Source organism: Canis lupus, chromosome 1 (assembly GCF_048164855.1).
Source record: "Canis lupus baileyi chromosome 1, mCanLup2.hap1, whole genome shotgun sequence".
Classification (NCBI taxonomy): Eukaryota; Metazoa; Chordata; class Mammalia; order Carnivora; family Canidae; genus Canis; species Canis lupus.
In genome coordinates this window covers 117,594,632-117,614,138 of record NC_132838.1, presented here as the reverse complement: position 1 = coordinate 117,614,138, position 19,507 = coordinate 117,594,632, and the positions used below count along the sequence as shown (strand labels likewise).

The following is a 19,507-nucleotide window of genomic DNA, read 5'->3' as shown; positions in this document are numbered from 1 at the left end:
CGTCAGCGCGCCGGCGCCGGCCGGGCCCCCGCTCCCAGAAGGCCGCGCGGGTCGCGGCGGAGGCAGCGGGCGCCAGGCCCGGCTCGGGCACCAGGCGGCGGAGGCGGAGACCGCGCTCCGGCGGGCCGGGCGGCCGGCGCCATGACCCTGTTCCACTTCGGGAACTGCTTCGCCCTGGCCTACTTCCCGTACTTCATCACCTACAAGTGCAGCGGCCTGTGAGTGCGGGGCGGCCGCGGGCGGGAGGGCGCGGGCCCGGGCTCGGCTCACCGCCCGCTCCTGCAGGTCGGAGTACAACGCCTTCTGGAAGTGCGTGCAGGCCGGCGTCACCTACCTCTTCGTGCAGCTGTGCAAGGTGAGGCCCCGCGCCCCGGGAACCCCCCTGGGAGACGTGCTCCGGGAGGGGGGACCGGGAGGGGCCCCGAGGTCTCCGAGCCACCGCTAGTAGCTCTGTAGTGAAGTCGAGGAAACTCCGCCGGGCGGCGCAGCGTCGTAGACTCGTGGGAGGCGCGAACCCGGTGCTGCCTCCACCGCTGGGGTGCCTAGCCCCGCACCTCCGCGCTGACCCCGGCCCTGTACTCTCGCCCCCCTTCTGGCCGTCCCGCGCCACAAGGGCCCCCCGAGCCCCACCCTCCGCCTCCACATTCCCCTTGGGTGATTCCCGTCCCCCTGCAGCGACCTCTGTTTTCTGTTCTCAGATGCTGTTCCTGGCCACTTTTTTTCCCACCTGGGAAGGCGGCATCTATGACTTCATCGGGGTGAGTGGGGCAAGGGGCGGGAGTGCAGGAGCGGGGCCCCCTGGCCCCCGTACTCACTCGCGCGTCAACCCGACCCACAGGAGTTCATGAAGGCCAGCGTGGATGTGGCGGACCTGATCGGCCTCAACCTTGTCATGTCCCGGAACGCAGGCAAGGGGGAGTACAAGATCATGGTTGCTGCCCTGGGCTGGGCCACCGCCGAGCTCATTATGTCCCGGTGTGTGCAGCAGCCTGGCGCCCACATCCCCGAGAAAGGGCACCTGGGTTCTAGGGAGGTGCTGGAGGGCAGGGGCTCAGATTCTGGGTGCTGAGGGTGTTTGGGTGCTGGAGAATCCCTCCCTTTGCCTTCCTCAGCTGCATCCCTCTCTGGGTTGGAGCCCGGGGCATTGAGTTTGACTGGAAGTACATCCAGATGAGCATTGACTCCAACATCAGTCTGGTACGCAGTCCTGCTGCCCCGCACACCCCATTGCTGCTGGCTGTGCTCTCCCCCGAGGCCTGCCCTGACTTCCTGCCTCCCTGCAGGTCCATTACATCGTCGCATCTGCCCAGGTCTGGATGATAACACGCTACGACCTGTACCACACTTTTCGGCCAGCGGTCCTCCTCCTGATGTTCCTCAGCGTCTACAAGGCCTTTGTCATGGAGTGAGCTGGGTGGGGTTTGAGGTTGGGTCTGTGTAGGGGTAGATTATCTGTTCTTCTCTCATTGCGATGTTTCCCCACAGGACCTTCGTCCACCTCTGTTCCCTGGGCAGCTGGACAGCACTGCTGGCCCGGGCAGTGGTGACAGGGCTGCTGGCCCTCAGCACCCTGGCCCTCTACGTAGCCGTCGTCAACGTGCACTCCTAGGCTTGGTGCCCCCCAGAAATTCACATACCCTTTCCCTGCCTCCCGGTTTCAGTGAAGTAAACAGTATTTGGAACGTTGGTTCTGCCTCCATCTCTCTCTGGAACTATCTACTGATACCGTGCTCCCTGGGTTCTAGAGGCCCTCATTCTGGCTTTGAAGCCAGGTAGGCAGGCGGGGAAACTGGCCAGCGCTGGTTTGTTCTGTGTTCCGCAGCAGTTCCCTGCTCTTCATTTTCCCAGGATAGACATGGCTGGAGTAGACAGTCTTTGAGCAGTTGCAAAGACCAGGGCCCTTGGGGAACAGGTGGTAGAAGGCAGCTAGAAGCCAAGAATATAGTTCTTGGAGGCTTTTCCTCACCCTTCCCTGGCTGCTGCTCTCCTAGGCTCTCAGCCCTAATCTCCCCTCATGATCCACCCTTCCTGTGGCAGCCGAGGGGATCTGTCTGAAATCCCAGCTGTATTAGTGCACGCTCCCCATTGACAACCATCTAGGACTCCCCGTTGCATACTGAACAGTCCAACCACCTGAACTTTGGGTGTTGCTCTTGAGGACAGACTTTAATGATTCTGAGCTCTTGGGTGCTTTGGTTTGCTTCTATGGCCCTCACATCAAATCCTGGCTGGAGCCTTCTCAGGGTGGAGTGCAGAAACAGCTGCAGCCAACCAGCACAGTAGCCGAGCCCACCAACTCGAATGTTCTCCTGGATGCCCCCCTCCCTATGTCTCGTTTCACTAACTCCTTGGGAGCTTCTCAAGTGCAATCAGAAACCGCCTCCATTATGCAGAGGGCAGAAAGGAGACAGGTGGCCTTTTCAAGTTGGTAGGTGGCATCCTTAAGCAAGGAAACTTTTCAAGGCTTATCTTTGGGTTGCAAGATTAGATCTCTGCACCCATCTACCAAATCTTGAAAGTTAAATCAGGGCCTTAACTGGGTTCAGTGACATACACCATCTAATGCCACACTGTTATCTCAAAGCTGTGTCCTTGGGGCAGCATCTGGAGGGGTGGAGGAAAATGCACATTCCAAGGACTGGAGTGGGTGAGGAGCCTCCCAGCTCACAGTTCAGCCAGTCAAGTTCATGTGCTCTCCATCTTCCTCCCCCCATGCCACCCCAGCCCTGCCCTGTCCTTGTGGAGCCAGCCACCTGCCCCATTCCCTCCCCTTCCCCAAGCAGGGCTTTGAATGTCATGTTTATGCTCCACCTTGATGCAAATCCTACCCACCCAGGAGGGTGTTCCCCAGCCCCTGTGGGTATTCCTACTGGGATCTCCCAAGGTGGGGATAGAGTCCGTGCCCCCTTCTTCCCTCTAGGCTGTCAGGTGCTGCCATAATGTTGCTTGACTCTGGACTAGGAAAGCACTAAATAACAGCCGTGCTAGGAATCTTGGTGTACTCCAAGGGGAAGTTTACCCTCAGGTGGGGCAGCCGCCACCTAGCCCTGCCCCCTTTTCATTGCCCCTAGTCCAGAAGGTCCATGGGTGTCTTGGGGCAGGGTGGGGAGCAAGTGATTGATTGGTCACAGAGTATATGGGCACTCTCCCAGCCCAGGTGAATCTGGGATAGGATTGCTCTCCCACACCTCCATCCCATGTCCCACCTAGCTTCAGACGAGTATGGGGACAGGTGAAGGTTGCAGAAATGACCTCAACTATTTTGCTGAGCAGGGACTCCTATCCCGAGTCCCTGCTGGTGGCCAACTATGTGGAATAATCCCAGCTTCTACGGGGCTCAGGGAGACCAGAGTGGTTGAGGGTGAAGTCGGGGGAGCTCAGGGCTGTGCTGGGGAAATGGGCTGGGGGGCAGAATGGGCTCCCTGGAAGAGAGATGTGAGCTGAGACCTAAAGAATGAGCTACTGGGGCAAGAGGGGAAAAGGCGGCAAAGCCTGTGTAAAGGCCTTGAGGCCAGAGAGCAGGCCTGGCTTTTCCAGTGAAATAAGAGTTGGTTGGAGTAAGATGGCTCGTGAGCCGGAAGGCGCTGGGGGCAGGGAAGGACAGGGAGTCCAGGGCTCGCCACGTTGCCCAGGGAGAAGGAAACACACTAATGGGACAGTGGAAGGGAGTGGGTTTGGAGGATGATGTAGAGGCTACTGGGTATCCCTGGGGCTCTGCAGAGTGGGGTAGCCAGAGACAGATGTGGGAGCCACTGCAGAGGCAGAACGGAGGCCATGGGGGGCTGTGGTGAGGAGGGGGAGAAGCCTGGGGTCCCATCACAGAGGCGCATGCTGAGGAAGGGGTGGGGTGTGCGGAGGTGGGAGGAGTGTCAAGGCAGTCGCCAGCAGCTGGAGAGACAGGTGTGAGGGGGGGGACCTGGGACTTCAGCCTCCAGGGTCGGCCCCACCGAAGCAGCAGCAGAGAGTGAGCAAGTGGAACCAAGTGAGACACCCGTGAATGGGGAGGCAGCGTGCGGGGCTGCTAGAGGTAGGAGAGATCTTGACACCCTGAGGGGAGAAGGCGAGCACGTGGCAGGGAGAGAGCCCAGAGGTGGAGTCTAGGCGAGGGGACTGGCGACAGCACCGCTCCTGGGTGACCGTGGCCCCGTCCAGCACGACCGTAAGCACAGTCACCGTAGGCAAAGGAATGGGAGCTCGGTCCCCCGAGGGACGCTTCCCCCCGAGTACCTAGGATGCACTGGGCTGTGCTCCAGGAGCCCCGAGACACAGGCCTGCACAGATAGCTCCTGAGCCCGAGGACTGCGAGGTCAAAGGGCATCAGGGAAAACCACTCAGGACAGCACCCGGCACCAAACAAAGGCGTCGTCAGTGTAGCTGGTTTATTACTATCACGCGGCACAGGTGTGTATTGAAGCAGTACCCTGGGGAGCCCTCTGGGCACCCCGAGTGCAGACCCGCCTCACAGGAACAGCCAGCGCCCCACCCCTGCCAACACCCCCCCTCCCCACTCTTCAGACCAGGACCTGGCCCAGGGACCGCCCTGACGGGGTGGGCTCTCTGTGGATGGGGAAGGGGAGCGGGGAGGGCCCTCCAAGGTCGGGGCGCCGTGGGCTGCAGGAGCTGACACAGGTGCCAGGGCTCCTGGTCGCTTCGATGTTCCAGTGGCGGCCCAGCGGGTCCCATGCCCCCCACCTCTGCTGCGGGGGGTGCAGGGATGGTTCCTCTAATAGTAGAGCTCCTGATCCCACCAGCCTGGGAGAGAGAGAAAGGGGACTCAGTGCTGGGGGGTTGTGGGTCAGGACCTGGGCACCAGGGGCTCAGAGGTATGGATCAATGGAGGCTTGATATGGAGGGTCAAGGGCTCAGAGGTCAAAGGTCAGGGCAGGTATTCTGAGGCCGTTCCAGCCCCCACCCCACCCCAGGCGCCCAGTCTCCACACTCACTCCCTGGGCAACAGCGAACTCCAAGTTTCCGAATCTCATCATAGACGAAGATGAGGAGGCCAAAGGGCATGGGCACCAGCCACCACTGGTACCTGAAGGCACAGGCGAGGTGGCAAGGTGAAGGCTACCCTCGAGTCTGTCCCCGTGCCCGTCCGTCTACTCACAGCTCCCAGCCCCTCACCGAATGGGCATGAAGTTGAAGATGTTGGGCATTCCGGGGCAGTAGCACAGGAAGCAGCCGATGCAGACCTGGAACACGATGGCGATCACCAGGATCCTGTTCCTGCGGGTGGGCAGGGTGGGACAGGCTCAGACTGGCGGGTTTAGGACAAAGACAGGCCACGAGGAGCTGGGGACCAGATGGGAACAGGGTGCTGGGTCAAGGGAGGTCATGAGCAGGGAGATGTTCAGCAGTGGACGTGGGGCCTGTCACACCCCCCATTTGGTGGCCGGGACGGAGGGGCTGGGTGGGGGGCACGTGGCGGGAGCTAGGGGCCAGCTGCAGAGGAGGATCGGTAGTGCCTGGCGGCTGGCACATGCGCACATGGGGGCTGCCGTTGGCTGGCGGCAGTGAGCCCCAGTCAGGAGCTGGAGCCACGGCTAGGGCGGGGGTGGGGGGCAGCTGGGGACACCTGAAGAAGCCCTGCTGGAAGGCAGACAGGCGGCGTGTCTTGCGGATGAGGACGTCAGCGATCTGGCACATCTCGATGCTGATGAAGAACACGGTGTAGCAGGTGTACTGCTGGTACAGGCGCTGCCCGAACGTCTGCGGGCCAGAGGGGGACGAAAGCAGCCTGAGCCCAGACGGAGAGCCTCTGCAGCCAGCCAGGCCCTCGGGGGGCCGGGGGCCACGAACCCCTCACATACGCCATCTGCCAGGCGTGCAGGACCCGGGAATGCGGGGCCTGGAAATCTTGGCCCTGCAGCGATTAGATGTCAGCACCGGGCCTGCTTCCACGCTGAGGAGGGATCTGGCGTTTCCCGCACAGCCACAAGGCACCTGCGGAAAGGGAGTCGGACTCCTAGGGCAGAATTTGCAAAGTCCACCGACTCCAGGGCCCGGGCAGGTGGCAAAAATGAGAGGAGTGGGCCAGAGGGGCCTTTGCCGGGGCGAGGCCCATGCCCCATTTAAAAGGAGCAACCACTATTCAGGCCATTTCCTCAACGTGACGGTTTATAATACCTAATTGTGAGGAACACTCGCTATGCTTCAGGTCCCAAGGGTTCCACATGTATTGTCGCTCTGAATCCCCCCAGTCACCCTGGGAGGAAGACCGGTGGTGCCCAAACCTCAGTATCCCCAGAATCCTCAGAAGGGCCAGCTAAACACAGACTTCCAGGCCCCACCCAGGTGGGGACTGAGGACTTGCACTTCAAACAAGTTCCCAGGTGATGCTGCTGGTCTCAGGACCGCACTGTGAAGGCACCAAAGCAGACAGCATCTCAACTTATAGATGGGGAAACTGAGGCATGGAGAGGCAATGCTACTAGCCCAGGGCCACACAGCTTGTGACGGATAGTGGCAGACCATGAATCTAGGCAGCCTGGCTCCGAGGTCCACATACTTAACTGTGACAGGAAATGTTTAAGGGGAATATCCTGACCAGTCAGAGTAACAGAATCGGGCGGTGGTTCCACCCTGGAGATGATGTGCTACTGCCGGGCAGGGAGGGCACCGTCTGCAGCAGGAGTTTGGAGCTGAGGTGGCGGTGGGAGAGGCTCCAGGATGGGCAGAGAGTCTGGGTATCTGGGATGCTCCGGTTAAGTCACATGTGGACGATGGGGAATGGGGTGGGGCAGGGGCTCACCCACTCCTGGCCGTAGCTGTCCTGCAGATCCTGTAGGTGGTGGTTCTCCCAGTACGGCCGCAGCCCCACACACAGCAACGGGAACCAGCCCTCCTGGGCCATGGCCGTGAAGTAGTCCGTGAAGCCAGCAAATGACTGGATGGCACCTGGGAGAGAGGCAAGGTGACATGGGGAGACAGAGATGGAGACATACACAGGGCCATGGAGAGAGAGAAGGACATGGAAGGACAGGGACACACAGAGAGACCCACAGAGAGAAGGTCAAGGACACAGATAATGACGGACACAGAGAGACACAGAGACAAGGATCCCAAGAGAGATCAATAGGGATGCAAGAGACAAGGCACAGAGAGACAGAGACACACCCAGAGACAGGGCCAGAGACAAAGAAGGGACACGGAGAGCATGGCAGACACGGACTCGGAGAACAGCCACCCAGGATCAAATGCCGACCCCAGGATCCAGAACAAGCCAGGGCCCTGGCCCCAAGGGCGCTCACCGATCTGGAAGTAGGAGTAGGCAGCCAGGGGCTCGTTGACCAATCGGTCTCGCTTTGGGTTCCGTGGGCGCAGGTGCATGATGTCACTCTCCGCCTTCTCATACGCCAGGGACACCGATGGGAACTGGCCAGGGGCGGAGGGAGCCAGGGTTAAACGTTTGCCTGTCCCCTAGGGACTGGGGTGCCCCCTTTCCCCCAGCAGTCCCCTCACTCCCCCCTATGGACAGAGACAGCACTGAGGTCAGGAGGCAGTGACCACACAGGCACACCTGCCCGGACAGCACGGACTGCCACACCCAGCCCACATCTGTGTCCACACCTGACCTGCTGTCCGTCTCCATCAGAACAGCTGCATTTACCTCTCCTACCCCCACCCTCTCCCCCTCCCTCCCTCTCCTTCCTTCTGTTTTTCTGTCCCTATCTCTGGTCTCTTTCTCTGTGACTATCTCTGCTTTTCCATCCCGTGTCCTGTCTCTCCCTGCCACTATCTCTGCATCTGTCTCCGTGCCCACGTCCTCCCTATCCCCCACCCCACCTGTTTGCCACTGCCCAGTGGCAGCAGAGTGTCCTGGTCAAGAGCAGAGGCTCTGGGGCACCTGACCACCTGGGTTCGAATCCCAGCATGTCATTGATTAAGTTGTGTGACCCAGGACAAGCCGCTCACCCTGTCTGTGCCTCAGTTATCTCATCAGCAAGATGGGGATGATAAATAAAGCCCCTCCCACAGAGTGTTTATGAGGACAAAATTCAATAAATTAATTTTTACTTAATTTTTTTACTTAAATTACCACACCTGGCCCAGAGAAGGTACTAGGCGAGTGTGCTGAATAAAAAAGTCAACAGGGCCATGCATCTGGCTGCATTCATGCCTGTGTCTGTGGTTCTTTGTCCGTCTGTCTGTCTGCCTTGGGGCCTGACAGCATTTATCCATCTGAGCCTGCTGAGGGAGGTCTGTCTGTGATCGATACGTGCGTGTGCTAATGCCTCTGTTGGTCTGAGCGTCCTTATCCAAGTCCATCTGTCTATGCCAACCCAAGTGTCCACGTCGGGGCCGGGGACTCACAATGTCGGTGCAGAGCTCTATGAAGAGGATGGTGATGCACCCGAGGGGCAGGGGCACGCTGACGGTGATGTAGATGAGGTAGGGCGTCAGCTCGGGGATGTTCTTGGTCAGCGTGTAGGCGATGGACTTTTTCAGGTTATCAAAGATCAGCCGGCCTGTGGGGGCACAGCAGGCACCTCAGCCTCCTCGCTGTGCACCTCCGGCTGTGCCCACACTGCCGTCCCCAGGCCCCGACCCGGCTCGGACCCTGCTCCACGCCTGTCACGATGGAGGCAAAGTTGTCATCCAGCAGGATCATGTCCGCTGCATTTTTGGCAGCGTCCGAGCCGGCAATGCCCATGGCCACGCCGATGTCGGCCTTCTTCAGGGCTGGGGAGTCGTTCACCCCATCCCCGGTCACGGCCACGATGGCACCCTGCAGGGAGGGGGTGCGGGGGGGTTGCTCGGTGAGAGGCCAGCCCAGGGCCTGCCCGGCCCACTTGCCAGCCTTCCTCAGCGGAGTCGTACCAGTCTCTGGCAGCTCTCCACGATCACCAGCTTCTGCTGGGGACTGGTACGAGCAAACACCATCTCGGGGTGAGTCCGCAGCGCCTCCACCAGCTCGGACGGGTCCATGTCCTTCAGCTGCATGCCATTGATGACGCAGGCGCGGGCATCCCTGGGAAGGGAGGCGGCCGGTGTATCAGCCTGCGGGGCGTGGGAGGAACCGGGGGTCGGGGGGCAGCAGGGGCTTACTTCCTATTAACTTGGTCCACAGGCACCCGGAGGCGGGCGGCGATGTCCTCCACTGTCTCGCTGCCCTCCGAAATGATGCCCACGCTGGCTGCAATGGCCTTGGCCGTGATGGGGTGGTCACCCGTCACCATGATCACCTGTTGGGGAGGGGACCCGCAGCCCCTTGACGCCTTCAGAGCAGCCCACTCTCCCCATCCACCCCACCGGACGTCTACTGATAGACTCGCTCACTTATTCAACCACCGTGTGCTTGGGAAAGGTCAGGGACAAAGCATGGAAACGTCTGTCCTCACGGGGCTGAAACTCTAGGGAGGGAGATGGCCAATGCACAAAACAAAGGGATAGATGACACCGCATGTGAGGAGGGTGGGAAATTAAGCTGAGTAAGGGGAATGGCAAATGCTGGGTGGGAAAGGTTGAGAAGGTGACATCTGAGCAAAGGTCTGAAAGAGGTGAGACAGCTGGTAAAGCTGAGAGGAGAGTGTGTTGCTGGCAACGGGAACAGCTGATGTTAAAGACCCTGAGGTGTGGAATAGCTATGCGGGATCCCTGGGTGGCGCAGCGGTTTGGCGCCTGCCTTTGGCCCAGGGCGCGATCCTGGAGACCCGGGATCGAATCCCACATCGGGCTTCCGGTGCATGGAGCCTGCTTCTCCCTCTGCCTATGTCTCTGCCTCTCTCTCTTTCTCTCTCTGTGACTATCATAAATAAATTAAAAAAAAAAAAATTTAAAAAAAAAAAAAAAGACCCTGAGGTGTGAACGTGCCTGCACTGTTGGAGGAGCAGCGGGAAGGCCAGCATGAGAGGTGAGGGGCTAAGGAACAAGCGTAGAAAGGTAACAGGGCTGGGCTCTTATAGGCCTTAGAGACCATGGGGAGGACAGGGGTGTTGCTTGCCCGGCCTTGGCTCCCCAACTCTTGATTTGTCTTTCAGGAACCATACCCCTCCCCCAGAGCTGAAGCGAGGTCTCTGGCCAAGAATGGGCAAGTAAGCCCAGCCCTGGCCAACCAAGGTATCCCACCCCCCAGCCACGGTGACTGGTTCAGAGAAGAACATGTGATCCAATCCGGGACAATGACAAAAGAGGCCCTCTTCTTTCTGTAGGGTAGCTAAACAGGTGGGATGTAGGTTGGAGTTTCTGGGGGTGGTCAGCTTTCTCCACCAAAATGGAGGGACTGCTTGAGAATAAAAGCCACCAGAGAGAAGAACAGAACCGAGACATGGAGAAAGGCAAATTCCTAATGACAATGAACTCCTAGATCCAGCTATACCTGAGCTGGCGCTACACCTCCCCAGACCTTTTCAGTTTCATGAATCCATGCATTCCTCTTTTGGTTCAAACCACTTTCAGGTAGTTCTCTGTCACCGGGTTCCTCACCCCCAGATACTGTGGTCCTCTGCTCTCACCCCCGCTAGTCCTCTCCCTGGCTGCATACCCGGATGCCCGCCGTGCGGCACTTGAGCACAGCATCAGGGACGGTGGCCCGAGGCGGGTCTATCATGGATACAAGTCCCGCAAAGCACAGGCCACTAGTTGGGAAGTTCATGGCCTCCACATCGAAGGCATAGCCAGGCGGGTAGTCCTTCTCACTCAGGTACAGCTGACAGAAACCTGGTCAGAAAACGGGGAAGTCAGAGAGGAGCCCTGGGCAGACCCTTGCCTCGCAAAGCCAAGTTGCGAGTAAAATAACCAGGCCCCTCACACCAGGCACCTGGGGATGCCTGACCCTGCGCTGAACCCTTCACATGACGTGAGTCTGTCCTCACAACCAACCTGTGAGGCTATTAGCAACCTCGTGCTGCAGACAAGAAAACTGAGGTCTAGAGAGGGGGCATTTCTTGCCAGCAGTCCTACAGCAAGTGAGATGAAAGATCCAAAACGGAACCACAGGTCTGTGCCTTCCAGGGTAGTGGCAGGGGCTAAGGAAGTTTAGGAGTCAGGACAAAATGTTCAGGGAGGTCAGAGGTCAGGACAAGACAAGGGGAGTCTTGAGGTGAGTTAGGGACCTGGTAAGGTCAAAGGGTCAAGAGGAGGACATTGCAAGGTGGAAGTAAAAGCGATGGCAGGTCAAGGTTGGGGCAAGAGATGGGAAAACCCAAGGGATGTCAAGTCAGGATAGGGAAGGTCCCGGGGAGGACAGGTGGGGAAGGGCTGGGTCAAGGTAGACATCGAGGATGGACAGGGGTGAGGCCTGAGACAGGCAGGGAAAGTCAAGGGTGAGTGTGTGCACTGGGCAGGTAGCTACCAGCCAGCGAGGGAAAGGTCGTGGTCAGGGCTGGGCCGGCAGGCCGGGCAGGGTCTGCGCCAGCTCCTCCTCGCCCACCGGTTCACCGCGTACTGTGGGGGCTCACCGAGCACGCGTTCCCCCAGGCCCCCCAGGCTAAGGTAGGCAGTCTGGAAGGCCTCCCGCCATTGCTCGTCCAGCGGCAGCTCCTGGCCCTTGATGAGGATGGAGCTACAGCGCTCCAGCACGCGCTCGGGGGCGCCCTTCATCACCAGCACGTGCCGGGGGTCGCGCGGGTCCTCCAGCGTGTGGATGGACAGCTGCGGGGAGGAGGGGGCGGTGTTAGGGGCGAGGCCAAGGGGGCGGGGCACTGGGAAAAAGGGCGGGGCTGACGGCGCGCGGGGAGGGGGTGCCGGCGTGGCCGGGGTCGGGGGGTGGCTCGCGAGCTGGGCAGGTCCCCGGTAGAGGCTGAGGGTTAGGGGCGCGGTGAGGAGCCTGGGCGCTGGAATGGATAGAATTAGGGTCGCAGTTGGGCTGGGACTGGGGCTGGATTGCGGGCTGCCCCCAGGGAAGGCCTAAGAGGTGGCGGGAGGGACCCTCCAGAGAGGGACTGTGGGCGTGGCCTGACCGCAGGAGCGCGGTGGGCGGGGCGGGGCGGGGCGTGGGAGGGGTTTGCCGAAGGAGGGGGCGGGAGTGAGAGAGAAGCCCCGCGGTTGGCCAGCCCTGGGTGGGGTGCGCCCTGAGGTGGGCGGGCCCTCCCCGTGGGCGGGGCCGGGCGCGGCGGGCGCTCACCTGGAACTTGTTGGTGGAGTTGAAGGGGATCTCGCAGACTTTGGGGAAGCGCTCGCGGTAGCCCATGGCGTTGCCGAGGGTCAGCTCCGAGAACTTGAGCAGCGCCGTCTCGGACGCGTCCCCGATCACGATGCGCTGGGAGCGGGGGCGGGTGTCAGGGGCGGGCCCGGCTGCACCAGGCTCCCGGGATCCCCCGGGGTCCCCCGGGCTCTCACCTTGGGCACCGGCACAGCGTCCTGGCCCGACTTGAAGGCCGCCCGGTTGCAGAGGGTGAGCACGCGGCATAGCGCCCGCCAGGTCTCCGAGGACTGGTCAAACGTCTGCCCTGGAGGCCAGGCGTCCAGGCTGGGGCCGCGAGGGGGCTCCGCGCGGCCCTCAGCCCCGGAGCAGCTCTCTCCCACACCGGAACCGAGCCCCTCCCTCTAGATTCAGGACAGGGTCCCCTCCGAGACCGGGGTGGGACCCAAACCTCTCCTCGTGCCCGGGCGGAGCCTCCTCTCCAGACCCAGTATTGAGTTTCCTAGGATACCCCACACCCAGCCGCTGCTCAGTCCTACAACTTCACACACCATCTCTGGGTTGGGGAAGGAGCCACCTACCAGATCCTGCCCCAGCCCCGTGTCCTCCCCCCCCCCCCACCTGACTGGTCTTCCGTGGTGTCAGCCGTGTGGATGTGGTTGTCGAACCAGAGATGGGACACAGTCATGCGGTTCTGAGTCAAGGTCCCTGTCTTGTCTGAGCAGATCACTGACGTGGAGCCCAGTGTCTCCACGGCTTCCAGGTTCTTGACTACACAGTTCTTGCTGGCCAGCCGCTTGGCCGTCAGGGACAAGCAGACCTGCCCGAAGGGGTGAGAAGCGTGGGTAAGGGGCCCAATCCTTGCTTCTAGTCCTCCTTCCCTTCTCTCACAGCGCGGGGAGTCTTTGCCCCAGCCACGGTGCTGCGTGCACAGCATTCCTCCGCCAAAGCCCAGCTCTTCTTGCCTCAATATTTCCAGTCTGTGCTTTCCACTTGGGATGCCTCCCCAGTCTGCCCAGACAAAGGGAGCTAGGTCCCTCATTACGCGGCCCGAGCTGAGGTTCTCTAAGTTCTCCTATCAACACGACCAAACGGAGAAAACAAAAATCCTCTGAGCCGCCTCTGGAGCTGGTCTTCACTGGGTGCTGACTGCTGAGGGCTGCCCACACTGGACCTCAGCCGCCTTGGGCCAAGGGTGCTGCCTGTCTACCTGGGAGTCCTCGGTGTCCAGTATAGGGTGTGGCCCAGAGTAGCCTTGGGGAGTGTTTGCTGAACGGATGGATAGCTGGAGAGGTGGGGGGTTGGGAGGATGGCTGATGGGAAAGCGTGTGTGGGGTGGGTGTGGACAGCCAGAGATGATGGAGGCATCCTGGGTGAATGGACGGACAGATGGACAAGCTTCTTAGCTCTCCGCACTTCTGTCCCCCCCACTCACCGTGACAGTGGCCAGCAGCCCCTCGGGCACATAGGCTACCACGATGGCCATGAAGAAGACCATGGCCCGCAGGAAGGTGTAACCAATGCACATGGCCACCACAAAAAACGTGGCGCCGAAGAGGATGGCCAGGCCTGCGATGATGTCCACAAAATGTTCGATTTCAATAGCGATGGGGGTCTTCTCATTCTCTACTCCCGAAGCCAGCGACGCAATGCGCCCGATGATGGTGCGGTCACCCGTGTTCACCACCAGGCCTTGTGCTGTGCCTGCAGGGGGGCCAGAGGGCGCCTCAGGGCCAGGTGGGCAGCGGCAGGGGGTGTGCACGCGGTGTGAACTGAAGCAGTGCTGGGAGATGGGGGCAGTGTGCCCTGAGAGCGGGCGGTCACGGGAGGCGGGGAGGCAGTGTGGAGGCGGCGTGCTTGTGGGGGGGGCGGGCAGGGGTCTCACAGACCCTCAAGGCACATGGTGGAGAAGAAGGCGATGTTGCGCGTCTCCAGGGGGCTCTCGTGTGTACACTCGGGCGAGCGGGTCTGCGGCTCGGACTCTCCGGTCAGCGAGGAGTTGTCCACCTTGCAGCCCTGGGCCTGGAGGATCCTGATGTCGGCTGGCACTCGGTCCCCGCCTTTCATCTCCACCAGGTCGCCCACCACCAGCTGGTCTGCGTTGATCTGGAACTTGTCCCCATCTCGGATCACAGTTGCTTGCTGTGGGGCAGGGGCACAGGGTTGAGGTCAGGGGGACCGGGGGCAGAGGTGGAGGTCACTGAGTGCAGGGAGACACTGGGGGGAGCCAAGGGGGAGCGTTGAGAACCTATGGGGCCAGCCGGGGCCACAGGTGAAGAGCAGGTTGGGCCCTGGGGGGGGGCACACACATACCAGGAGCCTCCCTTTGGCCGCCCCGCACCCCGGGCGCAGACCGCCAGGACCTGACGTGGTCGGGCTGCAGGACCCACCTGGGGCACCAGGTTCTTGAAGCTGGCGATGATGTTGGTGCTCTTAAATTCCTGGTAGTAGCCAAAGCAGCCGGTGACCACGACTACGGCGATGAGGGCCAGTGCCAGGTACAGCTGGGTGGGGGCGGGAGGGGGCCAGGTTAATGAGAAGGGGACGGAAGCTCCCTGCCCCATCCCGATGCTCCTGGGGTCACCCCCGTGGTTTTCCCTGCTCTACTAGAAAGCCACATGCACTGTTCCCTGTGGCCCTATATCCCATATTCTCTGGGTCCTGGATCCTACAGTCCCCGTGGTCCCGAGTCCTATGACTTGTGCCCATGGCCCCGCGCACGGTTTCCTGTGTCTGCATCTTGCACTCCACGTGTCCACTGTCCTTTGTCTCCTCATGTTCCCATGCCCTGTATTCCTGATGTTCCAAGTTTCATATTCTGTGTTTTTGTAATCTATCTGCCACCCTCTGGGTGCCCTATGCTCAAAAGTGTGCCCGCGTGTCCCCATTTCCATGTTTCTGTGCTGTCGATCTTATGCTTCATATTCCGTGGACTCCACGATCATGTTCCAAAGTCCAAGTCCCTATGCCCAGGGTCTCTCCATATCTCAGTACCTCTAGGTCCCCACCCTGTGTCACATGTCCTATGACTTTCAAAGCCCCATCCAATGCCACATGTTCCCAAGTCCCCGTGTCCCTCATTCTGACCTCCTGTCCCACATCTCAATATCCTCTGTCTCTGCCTCTGTGCATCCTTGTCTGTTTTCTGTCTCTCCAGGTTCTGTGTCTTGAGTCTTGTGTCCCCTTTGTCCCTATGCCCTTGTGTCCCGTTGTCTGAGTCCCATGTCCCCTGTGCCCTTGGTCTGTCCCACGTCCTCTGTTTCCCAGTCTCATATCTTAAGGATTGCATTTCTCTCTTTGCATCCCCACCTGTGTCCCTCATATCTGAGACACATTCTCCGTGTCCCCCATGATCTGTGCCATAGGGTCTGCATCCCCCCTGTGACCCACATCTCCATCTCCCCACCCTGTGTCCCTCACGTCCTGGGTCCATGCTCAGTGTCCTCTATCCTCCAGGTCCCCGTGACCCATATCTCCCACTCACATTGTCGTCGGTGGTGAGGTCACCCTCACTGGCCTGGATGGCAAAGGCAATGAGGCAGATGGCAGCAGCCACCCACATGAGGCACTGCAGACCACCTGCCAGCTGCCGGGCGAACTTGACATACTCGGGGGTACCACGCGGCGGCCTCAGGGCGTTGGGCCCGTCCCGCAGCAGCAGGTCTGCGGCCAGGCTGGCAGACAGGCCCTGGGGACAGGGCGGGTGGTCACGGTGGCCGCTAAGGGCTTTTCTCCCACTACACGCTCTCTGTGTCCTTCCCCCATCTCCCTCTGCTGTCCGTCTTGTTCCTCCTCGGTTCCGTGTCCATCCTGGCCCCTGCCCTGCCCCCTGCCCTGTCCCCTGTCCTCCAATGTGTCTCTCTCATCTTTCTGCCCAGCTCTCTCTCCCCCTCTTGTCTGCTCTGTTTCTCTCTCTTACCTGTCTCCTTGTCTCTCTCTCTCTGCTTCTCTTGCTCCATCTCCCCCCCCCCGCCCTGTCCCCTTCTCTCTAATGCATTTCTCCCCCCGCTTCATGCACCCCTCCCTCGGCGCCCAGCTCACCTTTGTCGCACTGGTCTGGTATTTCTGTTCCAGCTCCGCCACCGACAGCTGGTGGTCGTTCTGTGGGGGGCACAGGACACTCGCTGTCCAGCTCTCACAGGCCCCTACCGCCCCCCGCCCGGCTCCCCCAGCCCCATGCTCACGATCTCCATCTCCTTCTTCATGTTCTCCAGTTTCTCCTTCTTCTTGCCTCCTCCCTTGCCCGCCTTCTTCTTGCTCATCTTGGCTGCCATGTCCCCCCCAGGGCCAGGACCCAGCTCTACCGAGTACATCTCGTAATTCTCCTGCGGATGGAAGGAGGGGGAGGTATCAGACCCCACTGGAACTCCCGCCTCCGGCCTCCATCCCCCCGACCCCAGATTCTGGGCCCCACTCACTGCCTTCCCCATGGTGCCCGGTGCCGCCACCCCCCTTCGCCGAGACAGAGCCTGGGGTCTGGACCAGCCCTGATATACCCAGGGAGGGAGGAGGCGGAGCAAGCCTGGCCCCACGACAGCTGATTGTGGGGCTCCTTGGAGTGACCTCTAGGCCTAAGCAGCTCAGGCATTACCTGCGGGGCTGTCCCAACCTGTCCAGACCCATGTCCACCTGCCACTGAGACCAGGGGACCACTGAGTATGTCCGTAGTAACATACTACGTAGTAGTACTACGTAGTAACAACAAGAATAGCAAACATGTGGTGCTCACTTTGTGGCAAGCATGGGGTTGGGGGCTTTCCCGTATTAACCAATGTAACCTCCCAACAACCCTCTGAGGCGAGTACTATTCTTACCTCCCCCTACCGTAGAGATGGGGAGACTGAGGCACGGGGAGGCCAAGTCACTCGCCTGTTGTCCCCGCGCTAGGACGTGAATGAGTCGGGACTCAGATCCAGGTGTCTGGGCTGCAGTGTCTCCTCCAGGCCACACTGCCCGTGCCCGAGTCCTGCAGGGGGCCGGTGCTCATGTGGTGGCGGTAATGGCTGTTGTTTAGGGAGGACCTCCTGTGTGTCCCACGCCCGCCCAGTGAGCTTTGCGTGAATGTTTTGTTAGCTCCTCACAACAGCCCTTTAGAAAGTTGTGTTCTCTTATTAGCCCCCGTTGTACAGATGAGGAAACCGAGGCACAGAGCAACCAAAGACTGCGATGACTAAGTGTCAGGGACAGATTCCAGCCCAGCTCTGACCCCGGGGCCTGGGTGTCCTGTGGGACCACTGACAAAAGAACTCGGACCTCTCAGCTGCCGTGGCGAGTGTGCACCAGGCACTGCACACCTGTCACCTCAGGGGTCCCCGCCACGAACCCGTGCAGGCGGCACTGTCATTCCTGTTGTGCGCAGGGGGGCGCTGAGACTTGGAGGGGTGCAGGGCGGGTCCCAGAGGTCCTGCACACTTCCACTGGAGCCATCACAGCTAGCTTTCCTGTCTCCACCCCGCCCCGCCCGGAGAGGGACACCAAGGTGCAAAGTGGGGAGAAGATGTGTCTGAGGCTCCTGGCCCGATCTTGATCTTGGTGCCAGGTTTGAGGTACCCCAGGTGAGGACCCCTGTGGGGCACAGTGAGGGGCCGGGCTGCTGGAATGGCAGGTTCGTGATATCTCATGCCTGGGCTCCACAGGGTGGACGAGTCTGATAAGATAATTGCCGTGGCGACGTCCTTCTCTCCTGGGGCAGGTCACCTGGGAAAGGCTAAGCTATGGAGCAGCCCAGCTTCCCCCCAACAGCCACCCAGCTGGTCAGCCCCAGCCTGCTACAGGAGACCCCCAGAGAGGAGGCAGGCAGGGTGAAGTCGGCCTGCACTGGGGGCTCCCTGTCTCTGAGCCACACACGTGAAACACCTGTGTCACGTCGCACTCCCCTGCGTACCACCTTCCAGGGGCATCCCTTCTCACCCAGAATAAACTCCCAAATCATTCCTGCCACCCCTAGCCCCGGCTCAGCTTCTACCGCAGTTCCACTGCCACTGGCCTTCTTGCTGTGCTTCCTACAGGCCAAGGTCATTCCCGCCCCAGGGCCTTTGCACTTGCAGTTCCTTCTGCCTCGTGCTCTCTTCTTTAGATACCTGCATGGCTCTTTGTCGCCGTGAGGTCTCAGTTCAAATGTCGTCTCTTGGGAGTCCTCACTTCTAATATTATACCCCCATCAGGCCCCATCCGCTTTACCCTGCTTTACGCACACCCCTTGTCCCAACCTGACATTGTGTCTTATTTTCAGCCTTGTCACACTGGAAGGAAGACCGGGACCAGGTTTGCTGCTGTATGCACAGCACCCAGACCAGTGCCCTAGACACACAGTGGGTGGTCGGTAGACGCTGTTGGATGTGGAATATTCGCTGACACACCTGGAGCCCTGGGCAGGCCCTCGGGAAGTCCCGTCGGTGGGAGCTCCTCGGGTGTCTCTTGCTCTCTCTCGCTCTTCCATGCTGCCCGCTAGCCCTCCAGCCCCGAAAGCATCCGGAGCCTGGAGCAAAGATGAGGCTGTGTCTGCACAGATCCGGGAACTCCACAACCTAAGTCACAGCGCAGAGACTGAGGCACCATCGTGGGCAGCGGATGGCCGACCCCGCATAGGTGCAGACCTCTGTCAAAATCAGGGACTGTCCTTCTCGAGTCTCTGCCTCATTTGTTGTCCCCCCCACCTTTTTTCTCATTTCTTAGTTGTATTATGTTAATTTTCCGTGATTTCTTTTCAATATTTCAGACTCACAAGTTCTAGGGGTAGTAAAATGAATACCTGCCTAAGCTTTAGCTAAATTTAATGATTTGGCCAATTTATGGCCTCTAGACAGATGATAGGTGAGAGAGAGAGAATAGATTTTTTTTTTTTTTTTTAAGCTCAGGCTGACCCACTTGCGAGTGAGTTGGAGGCAGGATGCTTGCTTGTCCGTGAATACACAGGCACGTGTCTCCCATGAACAAGGAGGCCCGGTGGCCCAGTGGTCACAGTCAGGACTTTTGCACTGATACAACATCATGAACTAATCTGGAGAATTTATTTGAACTTCCCGTCCTTTCCTCCGTCCGGGATCACACTTTGCACTTGCTTGTCATGTCTCCTTGGTCTCCTCCAATCTGTGGCGTATCTTTACTCTTTCCTGGTCTTTCACGACCTTGACATTTTGGAAAAGTAACAGTTGCTGCGTTCTAGAACTCCCCTTAGCTTGGCTTGGCTGCGGGCTCCTCATGGTCACATTCCGGTCGTGTGTGCTTTTGGCAGGAGCGCCGCAGGGATGTGCACCCTTCTCGGAGGTTCCAGCAGGTGCGGGCCCCACTTTTGAGGCTTTAGGCGGTATGGGGCAGGCCAGGTATTGGGAGGATGTCCAGAGGGTTCAGGAATGACCGGAGGGCTATTCTATGATCTCTTTCTTTTCTATTCGAAACACTGTCACGGTCACAGGGGGCACTGAG

General features: G+C 59.9%; 2 protein-coding genes across 3 annotated transcripts; one reads left to right on the top strand and one right to left on the bottom strand.

Moving 5' to 3' along the window:
- Positions 1-52: 52 nt before the first annotated feature.
- TMEM147 (transmembrane protein 147) lies at positions 53-1,686 on the top strand. The gene is made up of 7 exons (XM_072780825.1): positions 53-218; positions 286-355; positions 699-758; positions 839-975; positions 1,113-1,197; positions 1,284-1,405; positions 1,486-1,686. The coding sequence occupies exons 1-7, from the start codon at positions 142-144 to the stop codon at positions 1,607-1,609; spliced, it is 675 nt and encodes a 224-aa protein (XP_072636926.1). The 5' UTR covers positions 53-141; the 3' UTR covers positions 1,610-1,686.
- Positions 1,687-4,362: 2,676 nt separating this feature from the next.
- Positions 4,363-17,048, bottom strand: ATP4A (ATPase H+/K+ transporting subunit alpha). 2 transcript variants are annotated; one of them, XM_072780620.1, is made up of 22 exons: positions 16,897-17,048; positions 16,267-16,407; positions 16,124-16,183; positions 15,567-15,770; positions 14,473-14,586; positions 13,972-14,224; positions 13,518-13,786; positions 12,704-12,902; positions 12,280-12,389; positions 12,065-12,199; positions 11,400-11,592; positions 10,484-10,659; positions 9,049-9,185; positions 8,821-8,971; positions 8,560-8,728; positions 8,314-8,468; positions 7,251-7,374; positions 6,752-6,897; positions 5,576-5,709; positions 5,125-5,226; positions 4,944-5,035; positions 4,363-4,752 (listed from the first exon to the last, which is right to left on the bottom strand). In XM_072780620.1, the coding sequence occupies exons 2-22, from the start codon at positions 16,393-16,395 to the stop codon at positions 4,724-4,726; spliced, it is 3,081 nt and encodes a 1,026-aa protein (XP_072636721.1). In that variant the 5' UTR covers positions 16,396-16,407; positions 16,897-17,048; the 3' UTR covers positions 4,363-4,723. The 2 variants fall into 2 exon arrangements, with proteins under 2 accessions (XP_072636721.1, XP_072636712.1); XM_072780611.1 differs by lacking the exon at positions 16,897-17,048 and adding an exon at positions 16,501-16,536.
- Between the last annotated feature and the right edge of the window lie 2,459 nt (positions 17,049-19,507).

Coding starts and splice junctions, on each gene's coding strand:
- ATP4A (XM_072780611.1), bottom strand. Junction 11,593..12,064: donor ACTCCACCAACAAGTTCCAG/GTGAGCGCCCGC, acceptor TCCTCCCCGCAG/CTGTCCATCCACACGCTGGA. Junction 8,729..8,820: donor TGGAGAGCTGCCAGAGACTG/GTACGACTCCGC, acceptor CCCTCCCTGCAG/GGTGCCATCGTGGCCGTGAC.
- TMEM147 (XM_072780825.1), top strand. CDS start 142: ATGACCCTGTTCCACTTCGGGAACTGCTTCGCCCTGGCCTACTTCCCG. Junction 759..838: donor GCATCTATGACTTCATCGGG/GTGAGTGGGGCA, acceptor CCCGACCCACAG/GAGTTCATGAAGGCCAGCGT. Junction 1,406..1,485: donor TACAAGGCCTTTGTCATGGA/GTGAGCTGGGTG, acceptor GTTTCCCCACAG/GACCTTCGTCCACCTCTGTT.